Source organism: Nomascus leucogenys, chromosome 5, assembly GCF_006542625.1.
Source record: "Nomascus leucogenys isolate Asia chromosome 5, Asia_NLE_v1, whole genome shotgun sequence".
Classification (NCBI taxonomy): Eukaryota; Metazoa; Chordata; class Mammalia; order Primates; family Hylobatidae; genus Nomascus; species Nomascus leucogenys.
Genome location: NC_044385.1, coordinates 14822452 through 14843398, shown reverse-complemented (window position 1 = coordinate 14843398; position 20947 = coordinate 14822452). Strand labels below are relative to the sequence as shown.

The window sequence follows — 20947 nt, the reverse complement described above, 5'->3', positions numbered from 1 at the left end:
CTCCGATCTACAGCTTTCAAGATAGTGTCTCTCAAGCACCATTTTAATCACATCACTGCCCTATCAAAATACCTACAATTAATTTTCTCCAGCACTTCTTATGCTAGTTTCAAAGCTTTTCATGGTCAAGACCCCTTGAGCTTCCAGGGTTCTTGGTCATTGCATCACAGGAGTGTGCTTGCTGTCCTCTACCATGGGCAGGGCCACAAACCAACATGGCCTAAGGGAGTAAACACCTAAATGGGGAGATCAGATTAACATCGGTAAAGTAGAATTTAAACACTACAGAGGGGCACACAACTGAAGGGCTCACTCAGGTAAGCTGTCCTATCTGGGCATCAAGGCAGTCCAATTAGAACGGGTGGAGAAAACCAAAGAACAGGGGCTGCTGTTGAAGGCTCCAGAGGTCCCTGGCTTCAACTGTGATGCAGAAGTTGGATAAGACATGGAGGGGAATGTGGAGAAGGGCACCTATCATTAGCACAGATGCAACAGGCGAAGCCAACATGGTGCCTTGACTCTCCACGGGAGAAAGGAGATCATGAAATACAGAGACAGACTTGAAGAGAATGCCCATATTTAAGGAAAAGCAGAAATGGAACCAAGCAAAGAACACCAAGAAGCAATGAATAACTAGTGAAAGATGAAGAAAGCCTGGATACAAACTTATCTTCAACATTACTGATTATGTTGATCACTTTATTGATTAATTAATTAGTAAAGGGTTCAGTGTAAACTATGTGTTAAGCACTCTGATGTCCAAATCAGCTATTATCTGCACCACTCATAGACAGTTATCACACTTTTATGGATTCTATCTCAAGTAATTATAAACTCCCCGAGTCTACTCTTTGTGTGTGCACAGTACCTGACAAGCAGTCAACACTGGGCCCTTTCTTGGCTGCAGCAAGCATGTTAAGCCTTGGCCTCCCACACATCTATTTTCAAGGTCCACAGACGGTGGCAAGGGCAAACTGTGCCTGCCTCAGGAGCCAACAGAGCCAAGAGGAGGGCAAGTCTGCAGAGAAGACGCTGACTCACAGCAAGGCATCAGGGCCCCCAACCTGGGCTGCTGCTTGATAGGCCTGTCTGGGGACTCTTGAAATGAAAAATGCTGGAGGAGGGAGAGGATCCTGCAGCAGTGACATCATGTCAATGGGACAAGCGCCTCCTGAGGTGCTTTATCACCATGATGGAAAGGGGGTCACAAGCCCTAATCTCATGGGTCACAGGGAGGAAATGTCTTGAGAATTGTGCCTGCTGATGGGGATGGGCATTTCTGTACAGGGGAGTGGAAATTTCTAGAAAGGTTTTCTGATGAGCCAGGGACAGGGGTCAGATTGTATGTCTCTTCCTCAGTGTCAGCTCTGATTCTGCAGTTCTTCATAGCTGGAGACACTTGCGCTCCACTCAGTCCCATACCAGAGACCACCACAATCTGGTTGGAGGCCTGTGAGCAAGTCTTGTTGCCAACATACCATCTACTCTGGGTGGCAGAGATGAGCCCTCTGGCATTCAGTTTTAGCTTCCTCTTTACAGTATCATTTCTCCCCTTTCTGTAGGATGCATCCCACTCCTAAGTGCATATCATTGTATGATGATCTCACTGGGGCTCAAATTGCACATACTTGGCCAGCATCTATAAGCTTACTCTGCTATCTTTTTAACATGACCCTAGTATTCTTCAATAATTCTTCTTTACTTAAAGACTCCTCTTGTTCATTTTCTTGCCCAGACCTGGAATAAACTGTTTTTTCCAAAGAGCTCTAGTTTCTTTTAAAAGAAAATGGAATTCAGAGACTAAAATCTGAGTTCTAGATCTGTCCATTCTCATTGGGTTATCACTGATTCTAGGTTTTTCAGTAGAGCTCAAAAATATACATATTTTTAAAAAATAAATAAGTCATGATTTCAGAATGACATTGCTATTTTTTTTTTTTTTTTGAGACAAGGTCTCACTCTGTTGTCCAGGCTAGAGTGCAGTGGCATGATCATAGCTCACTGCAGCCTCAACCTCCCGGGCTCAAGTGATCCACCTCGGCCTCCTAAGTAGCTGGGATTACAGGCATGTGCCACCATACACAGCTAATTTGTGTGTGTGTGTGTAAAATATTTATATATATGTGTGTGTACATATATATATATATAATTGTACAGACAGAGTTTCACCGTGTTGTTCAGGCTGGATTTGAATTCCTAGGCTCGAGCAATCTGCCTGCCTCAGCCTCCCAAAATTCTGGGATTACAGGTGTGAGCCACCACCCTATGCTGATATTTATAATTTTAAAGAGTACAAGGTTCTATGTAAGTCCTTTGATTGTGTATTCGTTTGTTTTCTTTTATTGCTGAAATCCTTATTCCTAAATATTATAACATGATTTATTATTTTCTTTACCCTGTACTACATATATAATAATTTTAAAATATGTATAAAATCTTATTAATAAGCTTACTGAATGCAATTTAAGATGTCTTTGTGGCTCTTTTGCCTTTATGTTGTAACAGGAGGCCTAGAAAGTCATTGAAGTCATATGAAACAGATTTTGTTTGGTTATGCCATCAATCTATCAAGGTTCATTCCTCATTTCCAGCCCTACTGCCTTCACCTGTTCTTTACCTCCTTCTATAGGTTAACTGTGTTCTTATTAATGTTTTATCTTTTGAATGTGTCTTTTTGAAACAGAAGTAATTGCAGGTATGCTTCATCTTTCCCTCCTTTTTAGTTTATATATATCTTCTGCTTTTTTCTCTTAACAGTGTCATCTGGAGATCCCTCTACAGCAGTCTATTTTCTCATTCCTTGTTTACAGCTGTGTAGTACTCCACTGTAGGATGTACCATAATTCATTAAGCCAATTCCCTCTCAATGGATACCTGTTTCTACTCATCTGCTATAACAAATAGTGCTTCAGTGACTCACTTTGAACATATATCCCTTTGAATTCTTGAGAATGGTTATTTATTTAAACCACATTCCATATTACCTTTTTTTTTTTTTTTTCAGACAAAGTCTCACTCTGTCACCCAGGCTGGAGTGCAGTGGTGTCTTCTCAGCTCACTGCAACCTCCGCCTCCTGGGTTCAAGTGATTCTCGTGCCTCAACCTTCTGAGTAGCTGGGATTATAGGCATGCGCCACCATGCTCGGCTAATTTTTGTTTTTTTAGTAAAGATGAGGTTTTGCCATGTTAGCCAGACTGGTCTCGAACTCCTGACCTCAGGTGATCCACCCACCTAGGCCTCCCAAAGTGTTGGGATTACAGGCATGAGCCACCGTGCCTGGTCCTCTTCTACTGATTCTTATTTATTCCTAGAGCCATGTAAAAATGGTAAGTCTTATGAGGATGAGGCTAGGTCTGTCTTATTCTCCATTACACCCTCAGCACCCAGCTTGGTATCCAGCAAACAGCTGGTCAAAAATATTCATCAATAAATAAACATTTTTGATAGTAATTTTATATTACATCTTTTTTTCTCAATTTAGCAAATTGTACAACCTTTGGAAGTTATTTAGCCTTTGTAAATCTCTGTTTCTTCTGTGAAATGAGAAAAATAATTCTTAATAATATTTTTATAAAGATTAAGCACAATAAGTGTAAAATAATTAATACACTGGCACATAAAAAGCACTTAAGTGTTCACGTCTCTCACGATCATCACCATCATGATCATCATCATTATCTATTCATCATTCATCAACACCACGGAATAATAAATTCAGATGTGCTGTTGTAAGAAGGAGCAAAGTGCAACAGAGCAACACAGCAAATGTTTTATTGCCTGTGTACACAGTCAGAGGGGTTGACATATAATAAGAAAAAGTATTTCTGAAACAAGCCAGTCAACTGTTTTCTGAGTGAAATATTTGTGTCGGGGATTACTCAGGGACATTTCTTATATTCAGGAATTTTTCTTCTTCCCTGATTATTAAGTATCTAATTGTAGTCTTGAAAACAGAAATAACAAAAGACAAGGCTAGCCTAGAAACAGGTGTCTATTGATAGGGAACTATATCCCAATGGGCTATTAGTTATCTGGCACTTCTTTTGAGATGGTAAAGATTTGGGGAAAGAACTGAAACACACAATAAATCCAATCTAAATGTTTATATCAGAGACTAAGAGATAAGAATAAGAAATGCGTAAGGTCCTTCACAGTCCAAAGCTTCTATATTTCCCTTTTATACTTAATATCAATCAGTAACAAGAAATGAGGTAAAATTTATTTTTGCCTGATTCAATGGTCTATAATTTTTTAAAGTCCAAGTTTCCCATGATAGAAAAAAGTTAACTTATTATATAAGTACCACAAGGAAATATATAATTGCTACGTAAATAATAAAGGTTATCTTGAAAGCAATGGCAAATTGAACTTCAAGGCAAGCCAGTTCCAAGAGTAATGTCTCTGTTTTTCAGCTCCATTTTTAAAGATCTGGATTCTGGCCACAACCTTGTGGTGAGTCTACTGAAATGGGTCTGACCACAGTCTGTAACATGCACTACCAAAACTGTGCCTTCCCTTACGGAATTAGATTCCATTAATGCAGAGTGGTTAGATTATCCACTATGTATAAAGCACCATTCCAAGGACCAATGGGGATTCAAATCACAGCCCTACTTTTAAGGACCTTCTGATCTTGAGGGAGGAATAAACCCCCTTGACTCCAAACCTCTCTCCAGATAGTGTGCCCTTTTTCTGCTCCCTGCTTGAAAGAACTGTCTTCACCTCCCATTGCCTCTTAAACCCATAGCAGTCTGGCTTCTGCTCCCCAATACACCACTGAAAGTTTCTTGTCAATGTCTCTAAAAACAAAAAATAACCACAATTTCCTGTTTTCCCAGCAGCGAGCAACACAGTTGCTCACAGTGGAAATGCTCTCTTGGCTCTTCCCTTGTCTCCCGACGCCTCCTCTTTGCCCTGCCTGAGTGTAGCACTCCTGGGGCCTCACTGTTAGCACTCTTTTCCCTCTCTACACATTCTATTTAGGAAGTCTTACCCAGTCCCTTGGCGGTAAATATCATCTCTATGTTGATGATTTTCAAATCCGTATCCCTAGCTTAGATTGTTCCTTTAAACTCCCCACACCTATATCCAACTATCTACTCAACATCTCCACTTTGATATCTAAAAGGAAACTCCAAACTGCTATGTGTAAAATTAGGTGTTTGGTTTCCCTACCAACTATCCTCTTTCATCCTTCATCTCAGTCAATGGCACCCCATACACCTCTGGCTCAAACCAGATAATCAGGCATCTCCTTTGATTCCTCCCCCATCCTTATGCCTCTACCCTAAAAATGAACTGATCATTAAATCCTATCAAAATCTATCCACAATTCTCCATCTTTACTGCCACCACCATCTCTTGACTGGGTGACTGAAATAGACACCGAACCTCTCATTTCTATTTTTGTCCTTTCTTTGATCTACTTTCCATCCAGCAGTCAGAGAAACTTTTTGATAAAGTAATTCAGCATATCTTTTTATATGTTTTGTGAACTCTGTTAATGTCTTATACCTCCTGTTGGTATAAATTATTAAATCAGCAAGGATGGAGGAAAAGCTAAAATTATACAGCTACAAGTGAACCTAACTATATATCAAACGATAGCATAACCACAAAGATGAACCAAAAAATAATTCGAAAATAATTCATCAAAGTAACTTTTGAGCATGTTACTCTGGCAGTACATTACTGGTGATGTGTACTCTAATAATAATAATAGTAACTTCTAAACAGTCTTGAACTTTTCCTTAAAGATTTGTCTATGGTGGTGTTATGGGAGTAGTAATTCGTGTGTATATTTTAGGACTGAGCAAATGATATTGTTGTGAGCTAGAGTTCTCACTGTGGGAGAAGGGAGATATAAATATGAAATAATGGAAGAAGAGGAAGAGTCCTTTGATATGGATTGGATTGAAGGTATCAGAATAAACTTTAATTGATTATTCAATCATTCAGTCTATAGATTGATCAGTCTTTTAGCTGTATCTACTCAAAGGGGCTAGAGGCAAAGACAACTAGTAGCAACAAATGCAAATATTGCAGCCCTAGATTTTGGTTTCCAAATGTAATTCCCCACCAAAAGGATCATGGTTCCTTGGTGAAATGGCTGATTCTTCCAGGGCTGGGGCAGGGAAAGTACAAGCTAAGCCAGGAATATCTTGTTGGGCAGAAAGCAATAACACGCTCACAAACTGATGAGGATATATCCAAGAAAACTCAGGATGTGCATGAAGAAGGTCTCACTTACCAAATTTTTGATCATTTGAACATCAAAAAGAATGATGATAGGAATAGATTATACTCCCATTGAATTAAAAAATGAATCTATGAGACCACACTAAAAAGTGCACCGAAACTATGAGGATGGGGGAAAAAAACTCTTCTTTACGGAAGAGTACCAATTAATAAAGGTAGGAAGAAAATTAGAAAGTTACCATTTTTGCAACCACCATTGTAATAATTATTTTAGTCTAGAGTCATCAATTTATGCTATAACTATTGGGTGAAAGACTTTTGGAAATACAATATATACAGTCTCCAGGTTTCACTCCACAGATTACTCACTAAACACAAAGGGGAAAATTGGTAATTTTACAATAGGGACATCTGGCTGACACTACCTTAACCAATGATGCGGGTTGGGGAGAGGTGGGAGAATTCTGTCCCTCTGATATGATGCATGACAAGGACACAACACTGACACAGAGGCTTAGAGAATTTTAGAATAAGAACAATCAAGAGAGGTGGCAACTAAAAGCCACATTTGATCCTTGTTTGAATCTTGAATATAGAAAAGCAAAACCAAAAACCCCAGCTCTCTAAGGCATTACTGGCTGGCATAACTGGAAATTTGGATAGGAAAGATATATTAGACCATACCATCATATCAATAACTTTTCTGGGTGTGATAATTACGTGGGAAAATGTTCTTTTCCTTAAGAGACACCTGTTGAAGTTTTTAGGGGTCATGTGTCTGGATGTCTCCCATATATTCTTAAAGGCTACAGCAAAACTAGCCAGACTCTCACACACCTTACAGCTTTAATACATGCTGTTCCCCTTGCTTGAAATGCTGTTCCTCCTCTACTCATCTTTGCTTGGCTAACTCCTACTCATTCATCAGACTTCAGATTAGAAGTTACTTCCTCCTCTGGGAAGCCTTCCTTAAGTACTCATGCCAAGATTCCATCTCCCATCTTTACTGTACAGCACCTGTATTTCCCCTACAGTAACAGTTATCACTGTTATTCATGCCTGTTTATCTGTTAACTGCATGGGAGAAGACATCAGTCCACCTTGTTCTCCTGCTGTCTCCACAATATCCAGCAGAACATCTGGCACTCAGTCTGTTGCCATAGACATAAGTGCTCTCCAACAAACATGTCCAGGCACAGGGTAGAATTGCACTCTCCTTCCCCTTTGAAGTGAGGTGTGGTCATGCAACATTCCCTGACAAAGCAGTCTGAAGGCAAGAGGTATTTGCCATTTCCAGGCAGGAGCCTCCAGAGCCAGAGCATGACACCCACACAGTGTCCCTCAACCATAGTGACTGGTATGATCATCCAGGGTCACAGGGCGGATGATAGCAAGTAATGCTCCCAGTCAACCCAAAATGAAGACTCAAACAGCCCATGTTCCTAACTACCTATAATGAGCAGGATCCCCTGCTAACCATACCCCTGACATCCCAGTGGACCATGTTGGACATGTAGCATAAATAAAAAATAGGGCCGGGTGCAGTGGTTCACGCCTGTAATCCCAACACTTCGGGAGGCCAAAGTGGGAGGATTGCTTGAGGCCAGAAGTTTGACACCAGCCTGTGTAGCAGAGCAAGACCCCATCTCTACAAAAAATAAGAAATTAGCCAGATGTGGTGGTGCACGCCTGAAGTCCCAGCTACTCAGGAGGCTGAGGTGGGAGGATCATATGAGCCCAAGTGTTTGAGGTTGCAGTGAGTTACAATTATGCCACTGTTCTCCAGCCTGAGTGACAATGAGCCCTATCTCTAAAAAGAAATAATAATAAAATTAAAAATTAAAAATAAACTTGATGACCAGGCTCAGTGGCTCAGCACTGTTATCCCAGCACTTTGGGAGGCCGAGGTGGGCAGATCACAAGGTCAGGAGTTCGAGACCAGCCTGGACAATATGGTAAAACCCTGTCTCTACTAAAAATACAAAAAATTAGCTGGGCGTGGTGGTGCATGCCTGTAATCCCAGCTACTCTGGGGGCTGAGGTAGGAGAATTGCTTGAACCTGGGAGGCAGAGGTTGCAGTGACCCGAGATCATGCCACTGCACTCCAGCCTGGGCAACAGAGAGAGACTCCATCTCAAACAAACAAACAAACAAACAAACAAACAAACAAAACTTGGTAAATCCAAACACATGTTTAGGTTGGTTATTACTTTAGCATAAGCTAGCACATCTTGACTGATCCATATACAACTAATGGCATTAGGTTAAAAATCATCTGAAAACCTAAATATTCTTCAATAGTGACTAGTCAAATAAGTTGCCCTTTATAGAAATAGTGGAATACTATGCAGACATAAATAATGAGGAGGCTCTTTGTGTCATGATCTCCAAGATGTTCTGTCAAGAGGGACAACAGGGCTATGTAGGCATAAATGATTACACATTTGTATAACATTTTTAACGGAAGTGTTGACCAAGGAACCAAGGTAGGATAGATAAGAGATTCCAATGCAAATTTCTGGGACAAACAACAGACATTTCTAGATAGATTATGAGGATGAGTTACATGATCCTAAATTCCTTACTCAAAATGATGTAATAGAATTTAGAAAAAAAGGGTATATGAAGATTTTTGGAAAGGCCTGCTGGTGTGCAGCTAGTCCTGTGTCCCATCCTTTTCCTCAATCAGGAGAGAAGGGCTTCAGTGGGACCACTTAGAAACTTATGAGTCCCCTACCATTTGGGTGGGGGTAGAAGGCACCTAATATGAGTCCCCTACCATTTGGGTGGGGGTAGAAGGCACAGTGGACTGCTGTCTGATTCTCTCCTAGAAAAGGTGAAAGATCAGAGACTGGCTGGCTAGCTGCTCTGGTGGAGGTATGAGCTTGGCCTGCCCTCCTAGAGTGTGGTGGGGAAAAGAATATGTGAACATTGACATGGACTATGTATGCGAGAATCTGTACAGATCTGCTTTAGATCATGTCTGAATGGGCTATGGAGCAGAGGAAACTGGAGCAGAAGAAAGCTGGAGGTGGACAGAGTAAGCAACCAGACAGGGCAAAGACACAGCAGCCCTCATCAAGACAAGTGCCAGAGAGACAAGGCTGGCAAGGAGAACGGGGTCTCTGAGGGTGTGGAAAGGCAGCTCTCCAGAGAATCAACTAGGAACACGTGCCATGCTCTGAAAGCCCAAGGCCAGCTTACCACCGTGACAGTCAACAAAGAATCTTCCTGCTCTCCAAAGCCAAGGACATCAGAAACATCAGTCAACGCATGAGAGAGGAGGAGAGCAAGAAAGACTGTGCCATCCTCATGTCCCTTCCTACCTGGAAATGACTGGATGATGGTAGCTTTGATTATGCCATGGAACTGCACATTCTGCGATCTAAATCAAGTCTGTATTTTGTTGCTAAAAGCCATCATAAAATTTGTATAAGCTGTGATCTGAAGTCATGGGGCTTACTCATATTTTTATCTGGGATATGGGAAGAAAACTCCTGTCCAAGGCAAATTGAAAGGAACAGTGGAAGACAAATAAAGTTGCTTTATGATTACACTCAGGACCCCTTACATTCAAACTTCCACTCACATGTGTATAAAACACCACTGCAAGAAAACACAAGAGGCTGTGTATAGTGGTTCCATCTCAAGTGGGAAACTAGAAATAAGTGTAAGAGGGAAGTTATATTTTTATTATATGTCCTTTTGTACATTTTTAGTGTTTGTATGTCTTCATGCCAATGTGCAAGGAATATATACCCATTGGTATGGTTTGGCTGTGTCCCCACCCAGATCTCATCTTAAACTGTAGCTCCCATAATTCCCACAGGTCATGGGAGGGACCCAGTGGGAGGTAATTGAGCCATGAGGCAGGTCTTTCCTATTCTGTTCTCATGATAGTGTATAAGTTTCATGAGATCTGATGGTTTTATAAAGGGGAGCTCTCCTGCACAAGCTCTCTTGTCTACCACCATGTAAGACGTGACTTTGCTCATTTGCCTTGTGCCATGACTGTGAGGCCTCCCTAACCATGTGCATCTGTGAGACCATTAAACCTCTTTCCTTTATAAACTACCCAGTCTTGGGTATTTCTTCACAGCAGTATGAAAATGGACTAATACGCCCACATTGTAAAATGACCTGTTAGAAGTGATATGGCTGAGCGGGTAAGAACTCCAATGCTTGGGCTTTAATCCTAGTCAGGCCATGACTAGCCATGTATTCATAAGCATGTTAACCTACCTCTCTTTGTTAGTTTCATTGACTGTAAAATGGGAATAATGATGGTGCCTCACTGGGGCACTATGAAGGTGAGATGATTTCTTTCTTGCAAAGCTCTTACAAAAGTGTCTGCCTCATATGCGCTCAGAAGCGTTGGCTGTGATTCTTACCTATTCCAATAATAGTAACATAATGCAATTGTAAATGCTAAAGGAAGAAAATGCACCAGACAAAAAATGTGGAAAAATCTGAATACCATTAAAAGTGAGTCCATTTTCTTCTTGCAGAGGGCATAGGAAGGAGATTTAGAGAAGACGATATAGCAATAAGATACTTAATGTTTAAAATTTACCATTTAGGAGACCAAATGATTAAAGCCAGAAAATAACAACCACCTAGTAAGTATTAGCTTCTATACAAAAGAAGTAACACCAAGTGAATTAGATTGTTCAATTAAAACAAAAATAATAGGGTATTAAAGTATTAGACATTACCCTTGGGAAAAATACCATGTATCTGAGGAGTGAACCATTCAAAATACAACCAGTCACTAATGGGGGGAAATCTCAAGAAGCCCTGAGAAAGCTGGGAGTGGGGCAGGAGACATAAGTTTAACTACTAGAAAATTTGTTATGAACTTGTAATACCAGAATGGAAAGAAAAAACAAACACAGAAACACAACCTGAGGACATAAATCCTGCCCGCAGACATGCATGTGTCTAATGGCAGACGATGAGGATAAATGGGAGGAGTTGTGCAGAAAGAGAGCAACTGACTCAAGAAAAGAATTATCAATTCGAAAAGATTGCTGCCCCAGCAACAAATGAAGAGCCCTCCACACAGAGCCCTCCACACAGGCAAGCCCTCTGCACACGCCGTCCACAGAGCCATCTGGAGAAGCAAAAATTGAGAAACAACTGCATGGGATGGCATTCAGCCCAAATCTGGAGGGACTGAGTCTGTAGTTCTTTTGGAGGCCCAGGACCCGGACCCAGGAAAGATGCCTTTTTTTTTTTTTTAACTGTGAATATATATTTTTTATTTAGTCATTTTTGTTTACAATTGAAACTCTGGGAATTCAAAATTAACATCCTTGCCCATGAGCTTCTTCTAGACACCAGAAAAAGTTTCAACCTTGTGTTCCACATTGTTCTGCTGTGCTTTGTCCAAATGAACCTTCATGAGCCAGCTGCCATCTAGTTTCACGCGGATTCTCTTGCCCACAATTTTGCTTGGGAAGACCAAGTCCTCAAGGATGGCATCGTGCACAGCTGTCAGAGTACGACTCCTGGGACGCTTTTGCTTATTTTTTGTACAGCTTTTTCGAGTTGGCTTAGGCAGAATTCTCCTCTGAGTGATAAAGACAACATGCTTCCCACTGAACTTTTTCTCCAATTCGCGTACTAGCTGAACTTGGATTTTCTGGAAAGATTTCAGTTGAGGAACGAGAACAAAGATTATGATAGCTTTCTGACCACCACCAACCTCAATTTCCTTGGCTGCCATAATATTCAGCTCCCTGAGCTGAGCCTTGAGGTCCGAGTTCATCTGCAGCTCCAGAAGAGCCTGGGAGATGCGGAACTCGAACTCGTCCGGCTTCTCGCCATCAAGATCTTGGCGCTCGAACTGAACATGGCCTTCTCCTGGGAGAACTTGCCGAGCGCCGGCTTAGGAAGAGCGGAAGGATGCCTTTTAAGCAACTCCACGCTGCAGGCTCTTCGCCTCAAATACAACTCTGCTTCAGGCAAGTGAGGGCAGGAGGCAGGAAGCCAGACATTCAGGTAAATTATGGAGACAGTGCAAAGGATCAGGCATCTCGATGCAAGAATAAATAAGGCCCCCAGAAGTGGAAGGACCAAATATCAAGGTTCTGGGAGTCAAAGGAAAGAAAGCATGGACTATGTGATTCATTAACTGAGAAGGCCTTTCTTTTGAGGAAATTGGATATAAATGCTAGGACTGACTAGAACAGAGGTAACCTTTTGGGAACGGCAACATGCCAAGCAGTTCAAGAGAATAACAACAATCAAGTGGAATGGGCCAAGCCTCCTATGCGAGGCTGTGCAGGTTGCATCCTGCACAAAGGTCTCCTGCTGACAGGATTAAATGGGCCAGGAAAGGCAGCCTCTTTGAAGAGGCTACCTTTCCATAATTTACACAAAGTCATCTTATATGTTAAAAGTAGGAGAGGAAGTCTAGGTGAAGCCTGGGGGGCGGGGGGAAAGAAGTAAAGGAGGAAGGAAGGGTGGTCAAAGAAATGCAAAACCTTAAATTCTACTCTCAAATCTCAACATCCAATTGGACCTTCATTTCTTAGGCCTCAGGAAGCCTTGTTAGGGGGTTAGGGGTGTGAAGGAGTAGAATAATCCAAGATGCCTAGAGCATGGGGCCCACAACCAGAGCTCCATGGCAAATTTCTTTAAAATGTAGTATATTTAAATTTCTATCAAACTGTAATTTATTATGCAAGGTGAAGTATTTAGGAAGAAATAGACTGATGTGTGCAGTTTACTTTGAAATGCATCAAGAAAATAAAGTAGAATAAGGGATCGCTAGAAGGATGGACAAATGGATAGACAGGTGATAAAGCAAGTATAGTAGTAAAATGTTCATGGGGTAAAATCAAAGTGCTATGTATATGGCTGCACACAGTAAAATTATTTCAGCTTTGTTGTATGTTTTAAACTTTTTACAGTAAAATCTTGGGAAAACATTGATTGAAAAAAGAGGAATCAAGATCTAAGAAAAAATAATGACATACCAGAATGGGAAATGGCTGCAGACTCTCATAGAAATGTCACCAATTAGCTGTAATAACAATTACAATGTGTTGGGTGCTTACTATTTGCCTAGTGCTATGCTAGTGCTTGACAGATAATCCTATTAATTATAATTATAGCAATTAGAAATGATGTAGCTCTTATCAAAGAAAGTCTCTAAGATTAAATTTCAAAAAGCAGAACTGGAAACAGAATAAGTCTGGCTAAAGTTAAAGGAAAGGCAACAGAAAGCTCCAGCCATAGAACAAAAGACAGGCTTTCTGTCCACAAGCACGGAAAGGGCTGCCCATCCAAACATATATGTCAGGCTTGGAAAATCAAGTCTAATGTTGCCCTGCATGGGGTCTTGAAGGATGTGAAAGTTCCAACCCATTCTTCCCACCACTCCACTCTTCCTCTCCAGTGGAGGTGACCACAATGCCACTGGCATAATCATAATGCCACTGTAGGTGGCTCCATTGTTTCACAGCCTTCAAAGTGCTCTTATATGTACTATGTCAGGCAGCATAATGTCCTGGAAGGGCCAAGGACTTGGATGCTACAGGACCTCAGCTAAATGCTGAATTTTACCACTGACTATCTAGATGACTGTGGGCAAGTAGCTGACTCTCCCTGGACCGCAGTTGCTAAACCTATAAAATGAAAGTGTTGTCCCCATTTTACAGATGATTAAACTGAAGTCTGGAGAAGTAAGGTGACTTGCACCAGGCCACACAACTGACAAAAGGAAGAACGAGCCGGGCATGGTGGCTCACGCCTGTAATCCCAGCACTTTGGGAGGCTGAGGTGGGTGGATCACCTGATGTCGGGAGTTCAAGACCAGCTTGACCAACATGGAGAAACCCCATCTCTACGAAAAATACAAAATTAGCCAGGGTGGTGGCGCATGCCTGTAATCCCAGCTACTCGGGAGGCTGAGGCAGGAGAATCGCTTGCACCCGGGAGGTGGAGGTTGCGGTGAGCCGAGATTGCGCCATTGCACTCCAGCCTGGGCAACAACAGCAAAACTCTGTCTCAAAAAAAAAAAAAAAAAGAGGAAGAATGGGAACTGTGTCTTTTGACATGAGGCTAGTGCTCTCAGAACTTACACAGGCCAGAATCATGCCCATATGCCCCTGCTGTAAAGAAAATTCTGCTCTGAATCTCCATCAATTATCATCTCAAAAGAATAAAGACAAAACACATGTAATAAGTGACAATTTACATATCTCTCAAGACTAAACATCTTTCAGTTTGTCCAAAAGAAAAGGAGGTTGAATGGGAACTGTGTATTTGGCATGAGGCTAGTGCTCTCAGAACTTACACAAGGCCAGAATCATGCCCTTATGCCCCTGCTGTAAAGAAAACTCTGCTCTGAACACTCTTTCCAAGTTATCCAAATTGACTTACTGTTTTCAGTTGTACATTTCCAAACATTTCTCACAAATATATACATAGTTTATAAATGCTAATTAATCACTATTTTCCACATTATCACCCAGATCTAAGTACATTCTAGGGATTAGAAATAAATTTGCCTCAATAATTAATAATAAAAATATTTAAAATACTCAAAGTATCTGTTATATTAAAAATATGGAGTCTTGCTCTGTCACCCAGGCTGGAGTGCAGGGGTGTGATCTTGGCTCACTGCAATCTCTGCCTCCAGGATTCAAGTGATTCTCCTGCCTCAGCCTCCTGAGTCACTGGGATTGCAGGCATGCACCACCATGCTCAGCTAATTTTTTGTATTTTTAGTAAAGACAGGGTTTCACTATGTTAGCCAAGCTGGTCTTGTGCTCCTAATCTCAAGGGATCCACCCAATTTGGCCTCCCAAAGTGCTGGGATTACAGGCATGAGCCACAGCACCCAACCAAAACTTTCTTAAACATGTTTAAACTAAAATTGTAGAAAAAAAAAAAACAGAAAAGTTCACAGAACTTTGACTAAGCCCCTGCTGTCAGTAAGCAGTCAGGTATCTTCTTGGAACAAATGACTGTAAATGAACAAATTGAAAAAGACATTAACAATCACAGGCAACACTGAAGTGCAGAGGAATATATTTAAGCACCAAGATCTGAAGAACAAAGCCTCCATTTGGGGAAGAGTGCCTTTTATTTCAAGGGCACTTTCAGAAACCAGAAGACCAAAGCAAGAAAAAAATAACCTGTCATGTTTTTAATAAGGCAGGCTATATATTAAAAAGTAGCATAATAGTAACTGTACCCACATACAATTATTCTATAATAGTTAAAGGCATGCTGGCATAGAGATATAAAAATTTGGGCACATCTGTTTTATTTTTTAAAGTCTGATATAAAAGTAAAATTATTTAAGGTCTCAGATTTTACTTTCTAAAATTTTGAGATTTAGCTGAAAATTACATTTAAATATCATCAAAAAGCAAATTAATGAAGGACAATTTCCTACTCACAACAAAAGATCTAAATCAAGCTACTCAATAAAGCATAGTTAGGTAGAAATTAAGGGTTCTGACCATACATAGACATCAAATCTTAAGTAGAGTTTTATAAAAATGAGCCCGTATGCATAGAAAAAAACATTTGCAGGAACACAACATTAAATGCGAATGTGGTTGTTTCTGAGGAGTGGGATTATAGGTGGAATATATATTGCTTTTATTATTAGGAAATATTCAAAAAGTATAGTGAGGTAGACTATTTAATGCTAGTTGGAAAAGAAAGAGACACACAAGTTAATTATATATGAGATCAGTGTTACCAAATGCAGAGCACTCTGCTATGTACAAGGAAAAACCAAGATGAATAAACAACATAAAAATCCATGCCCTCAAAAAAGCTTATGATCTAGACGTAGAAGTGAAATACATGTTCCAACAACTAAGTACCAGACAGAATTCGAAAAGTACTATTAATGCTAATAGTCTAACTACAGAATGCTGTAAAACTAATAGTAAATACAGAATGGTATGAGGGCAAGGGAGAAGAGAAATTAATTCTAGCTAAATCAGAAAAAATAAGGATGGAGAGATTTTAGAAGATGGGGAAGGAAAAAAAGGGCTATCTCTTACTGAGCACTCTCTGTGTGACAGGTACTAAGAAGTACTTTCATCTATTAATTCACTCAGTTCTCATATTCACCCTATAAGGGAGGTACTATAATTATCCCTGCTTTACAAACAAGGAAGGCGAAGCTTGTTCAAGCTCATACTAGGTCTAGTAAACAACAGAACCAGGATTTCACCCTGGTGAGGGCTGTGTTCCTCATGACTTTGCTATGCTGTCCCTCTAGGAAAAGGGAAAACACTGGGGCCCATAGGCTAAGGAAAAATGGATTAAGAAAAATGGTGCACAAAAGCAGAAAGAAGAAATAAACTTGCATTTATTGCAGGGTTTCCAAGCAGTTTCTGTATTTAATGCTTTTTATATACAATTTTGGTTAATTTTTCTGTGAAGTGGTGATTATGATGATCACATCCATTTTAATGATATGAATGCTAAGTTTTAGAAAAGTTCAGTATCAGACCAAACAGCTAGTAAGTAGCAGAACAGAATTGTAAACCCAGGCCTGAGTCCAACCTCAGGTCAAGCCAGACCTGTGGCTTTATATGTACTATCTCATTTAATCCCTAAAACAATCTGTAAATCTGGTACTATTACTTTTTCTCATTTTACAGATAAGAAAATGAAAAATGAGATATGGTAAATAACTTCCCCAAGGTCACAGAACTGGTAACCAGTAGACTCAAAATTTAACCCAGGCATCATGACTTCACACCCAGAGTTCTGACCCTTTGGATACACTGCCGGAAAAAGAGTAAAGAGGAACCCAATCACAAATGTCAAACTCGGAATCCATCAGTCATGCAAACTCATTGACGATTTTTGCTGTAAAAAAAACATGATCAAATAATGTGTTGGGAATAAAGTCCTCCAACCGACATACCAAAATTAGATTCTTGGCACGTAAAGTTTAATAAGACATGGAACACCTTACCTGTACAGCTTTTCAAAGAAGGTAAACCATTGTTTTAATTACGTATAATTTACCTAAGGCCATCTATGTAGTTTTTCAGCAAGCACTCACTTACCATAACCCCACTAAAATGTCAAGCCCCATCTAAATGTTGTAATACTTTGTTTAGCATAAAGTACATTAGATTTATCCATTATTATATCTTCCCACAGATTTCTATACATAGTGGTGTAGAAATTACAATGTGAGTAATTGATAACTGAACTGCCTTCTCAAAGCAAAACAAGAAAGAAGGTGAGAGGGGGAAAAGGGGGCCAATAACTGAAATGAGTCTGCTTTTTACATTTCGTTTTGCCTCTTGGCTACAATCTACAGTATTTCACACCAAACATTATCTCAAGCTACCCAGCTCTAAGGCCTAGAGTTACCCACCTACAAAACAGGCGGCACGCTCCCTGCCACAAGGAGAGTGACTCATCCTAACATCCGGCATCAATTCTTAATGAGTCCCCGAGCCCCCGCAGTCCTGTCTACTTCTTTTCTTTTCCAGTGAATCCTCACAGCCCCCTTTCCCTGCATGTTGTCTGTCCCAAATTTCTGAAGCTCTTCCCCTTCCGTCTCTTAAGACTCTCTACGAACCTGAAACCCCTTGAGGCTGATGGCACGTCTGTGGTTCCTTTCCCCTTCTTCCCTCCATCCCCACAGCTCCCCGGGACCGGACCCTCCCCACTCACCAGGTGCAGGGCCAGGGGCAGCAGCAGGAGGAACAGCCACAGGTAGAGGTGGCAGCTGTTGGTGAACTTGCTCTGCTCCGGGTCGTGGTACCAGCCCCCGGTGAGCGCGGCCCACACGCCCTGCCGGAGCAGCTGCAGCACCTGGGACACCATGCCGGCTGCGCCCCGGGGCTGGTGAGCGCCCCGTTGCACCCTGCGCGCCCCGGCCGGATCCCCGGGCTCCCTCAGATCTAACACCCGGGCCCGCGGGCCGCGCCCCCGCCGTCGCCGCCGCCGTCGCCCCCGCCGCCTCCTTCCACCCCACGGCTGAAGCTGGAGCTGCTCTTCCGCCCGGACCCGCGAACCGCGGCGCCGGAGCCGGCTGCTGCCGCCGGGCAGGTAAGCGCCATGTCCGAGGGAGGAAGGATTTTCCCATCGTGCTCAGAGGCGGCTGCTCAGAGGATGCTTCCGAGGCTCCTCCCAGCGCCCGCCCAGTCCCTCCTTAGCCTTCGCTAGGGGCCAGAAGGATTTCTGTTTGTGCCTCCAGCCTTTTCTTTCTCTTTCTCTTTTTCTCTCTTTCTTTCTCTCTCTCTTTTTCCTTCCTCCTCCCTCCCTTTCTCTCTCTCTTTTTCTTCCTTCCTGCCTTCCTTCCTTTCTCTCTCTCTCTGTGTTTCTTTCTTTCTCGCTCTTTTTTTCTTTTTTTTTTTGCCTCTCCCCTCTTCCCTTCCCCTTCTCTCTGATCCTCCTATTAGGGGACGTGCAAGGGTGTTCTCATGCAGAAGGCACAGACCAGGACACGTTCCTTGTCCTTGTCCTTTTTTGCACCCAAGTATTTACCTCATACAAGGTCCTGTCACACAGCACTCAAAGTAATTTCTTCTCCTGAGCACTTCCTGCACGACTTCATTCTCCTTAATTAAGGGCTGACCTCAGACGTTATATTAATCTAAGCTCTACGTGGTCCTCTGCCACTGATCTTCTGTCCTCCATGACTGTTGTCCAACTTGGTGGAGAAAGAGATAACCACCCTCCTGATAAAATTTCAGGAGCTTCAGTTAGGCTCCTTAGTTTTTTATCTCTTTCCTAGAACATAATCCCAGGTATTTAACTGGCTATTTAGAACATTAGTCTAAATCTTTCTATGCTGTTTAGACAGGAAGACCTACTGGACAAAAAATTAATAATCTTTAAGCTATTATATATTTTATCATTTACAGTGGATACAGTTCAGATTCTCTTTTGAGAGTGGGTTTTGGAAAGGGAAGAGATAAAAAGGAGCTTGTCTTCCTTTCGGATGAGGAGAGGAAGCCCTGTGTGAGCTAGAGCCTTAGGGAGAGACAAAGATTAGAGGTCTCCGTGATTCCCAACATGCCTTCCCTGCATCATCCTTACCTGGTCTGTCCCAACACATCACACTCCTCTGACTTGTGTGCCTGCCTATGTCCTGGCCATGTTCTGGTCTGCAGCAGCATTTGCTTGTGGCTGCCCTAGTCAGGCCCAGTAAAGGCACACCAGCCTTCCCAGGCTGAAACGAGATAAGGACAGGCCCATCATGAGGAGAGGGCCCAGGACATGAAAGGCCACTGAGTTACAGCAAAAGCCGCACTATGGTGTGTCTGCCATCACCTATAACCACTCTTCCTTCTACTTTACATTCATCAGTAGGAATGAATCATCAAAATGGAATATGGCTGCTTTCTGTACTGGAAGAGTTATTTTCTTAAAGACACAGCTTGTAAACAAATGGGCTTTTTTGTATATCTGCTCAAAATGCTTGTAACCTACCAGGTGCTGTATAAATGTTTCATGGGTTAATCAACCAATCAACTCCACACTAAAGGAGCGCTGACACGTGCATGGGTACAGGAGGAAAGGTCATGCAATGGTCTGTTCCTACATGGAGGTTGTGACCTTGTTCACTTGCCCTGATTCATCAAATATTTACTCAACACCTTCTGGGTGCCAGGCATTTTGCAGAAGATTAAGAAAGCAAATGTAAGTCAAATATAGTCCCTACCATGAAGGAGTTAACAAACTATAAGAGGAGGCAGGAAAATCAAAGACTTGCAATAAAATGTGCTGCCTGTTATATTGTAGAAATGGACACATATCCAGATATATGGAAGCACTGGGGCACTGTGTAGTGCCGAAGACATATGCAAGTCTGTGCAGGAGGGGTGGTGTCAATAAGCACCAGGGAACTGGGTCTTAAAGCTAAATATTAGCTCTCAAGGCATGTAAGTGTGAATAGTTCTCCAGGCACATGTATATGTGGAAAGAGGAGCATGGCAATTTGGAGAAAATGTCAGGATAGTCTAACACGTCTGGAAGGTAGGGCTGGGAATGGGAGAAATGGAACAGTAGGAAACTTAATGAGATAAGTAAATGTCAGTCTCCTGGGCCATACAAAGTTCTTCAGATCTTATCCTAGGCAATGGACAAGAAGTGGAAGGCTAAAGCATGCATGTGACATGATCGATAGTACAGGGGCAAATGCTGAACACCTGAACCAGCAGGAAGGGACAAAATGTTGAGGGATCATATATGATCCTAAGGCTTAGAGAGCAATTCAATGTGGAGATAAAGGGATAAGGAATGTAATGATTTTCCATTTTGGGTTGAGATGACTATATTGTAAAACTAATCCATTTATAAGATATAGGAAGGTTAGCAGTGAAAGATTACTACACTGAATTTGAGTTGCTTAGGGACTTCGCAAGCCATCAGGGAGAGAATGTTTCTGAAGCTTAGGAGAGGTTTCTGAAACAGGGATTTATACTTGAGAGAGATCAGCAGATAGTCCCATAAAAGGGGATGATAATGTCCCAGAAAAGAATGTAGCGAAGAGGGCTGTGAATTACAAGGATTAAACACACAAGCAGGACAAAAGAGGGAGGAAAGGAGGAAAATAAGGTGAATCTGATATTATCAAATATTGGGGAAAGAACAATTCAAGAAGAATGTGATTAACAGTGTCAATTGACATAGAAGAGACCAAGTACAAAGGTTGTTATTAGGACACAGCCATTAGGAGTGACCTAATGTGACACAGCCTCAGCCATTTTGAGGATTGAAGATGATAAAGTGGGCAAGTG

General features: G+C 41.7%; 1 protein-coding gene and 1 pseudogene across 4 annotated transcripts in view; both read right to left on the bottom strand.

Annotated features, from left to right (window-relative positions):
• Window positions 1-18418, bottom strand: part of PCNX2 (pecanex 2) — a 307465-nt gene extending 289047 nt beyond the window's left edge. Inside the window, exons 1-2 of one of the 3 annotated variants that reach the window (XM_030812670.1) lie at window positions 17874-18418; window positions 16413-17051 (exon numbers count right to left, since the gene is read on the bottom strand). In XM_030812670.1, the coding sequence (XP_030668530.1) occupies window positions 17022-17051; window positions 17874-18026 (183 nt within the window). In that variant the 5' untranslated portion in view covers window positions 18027-18418 and the 3' untranslated portion in view covers window positions 16413-17021. Of the gene's footprint in view, window positions 1-16412; window positions 17052-17571 lie in introns of those variants that run through there. The other 2 variants (XM_003267270.4, XM_030812668.1) reach the window with 2 other exon arrangements.
• LOC100584054 lies at window positions 11443-12597 on the bottom strand (annotated as a pseudogene). The gene has a single exon (XR_004030070.1). The product of XR_004030070.1 is annotated as a 40S ribosomal protein S7 pseudogene (transcript).
• Window positions 18419-20947: the final 2529 nt, after the last annotated feature.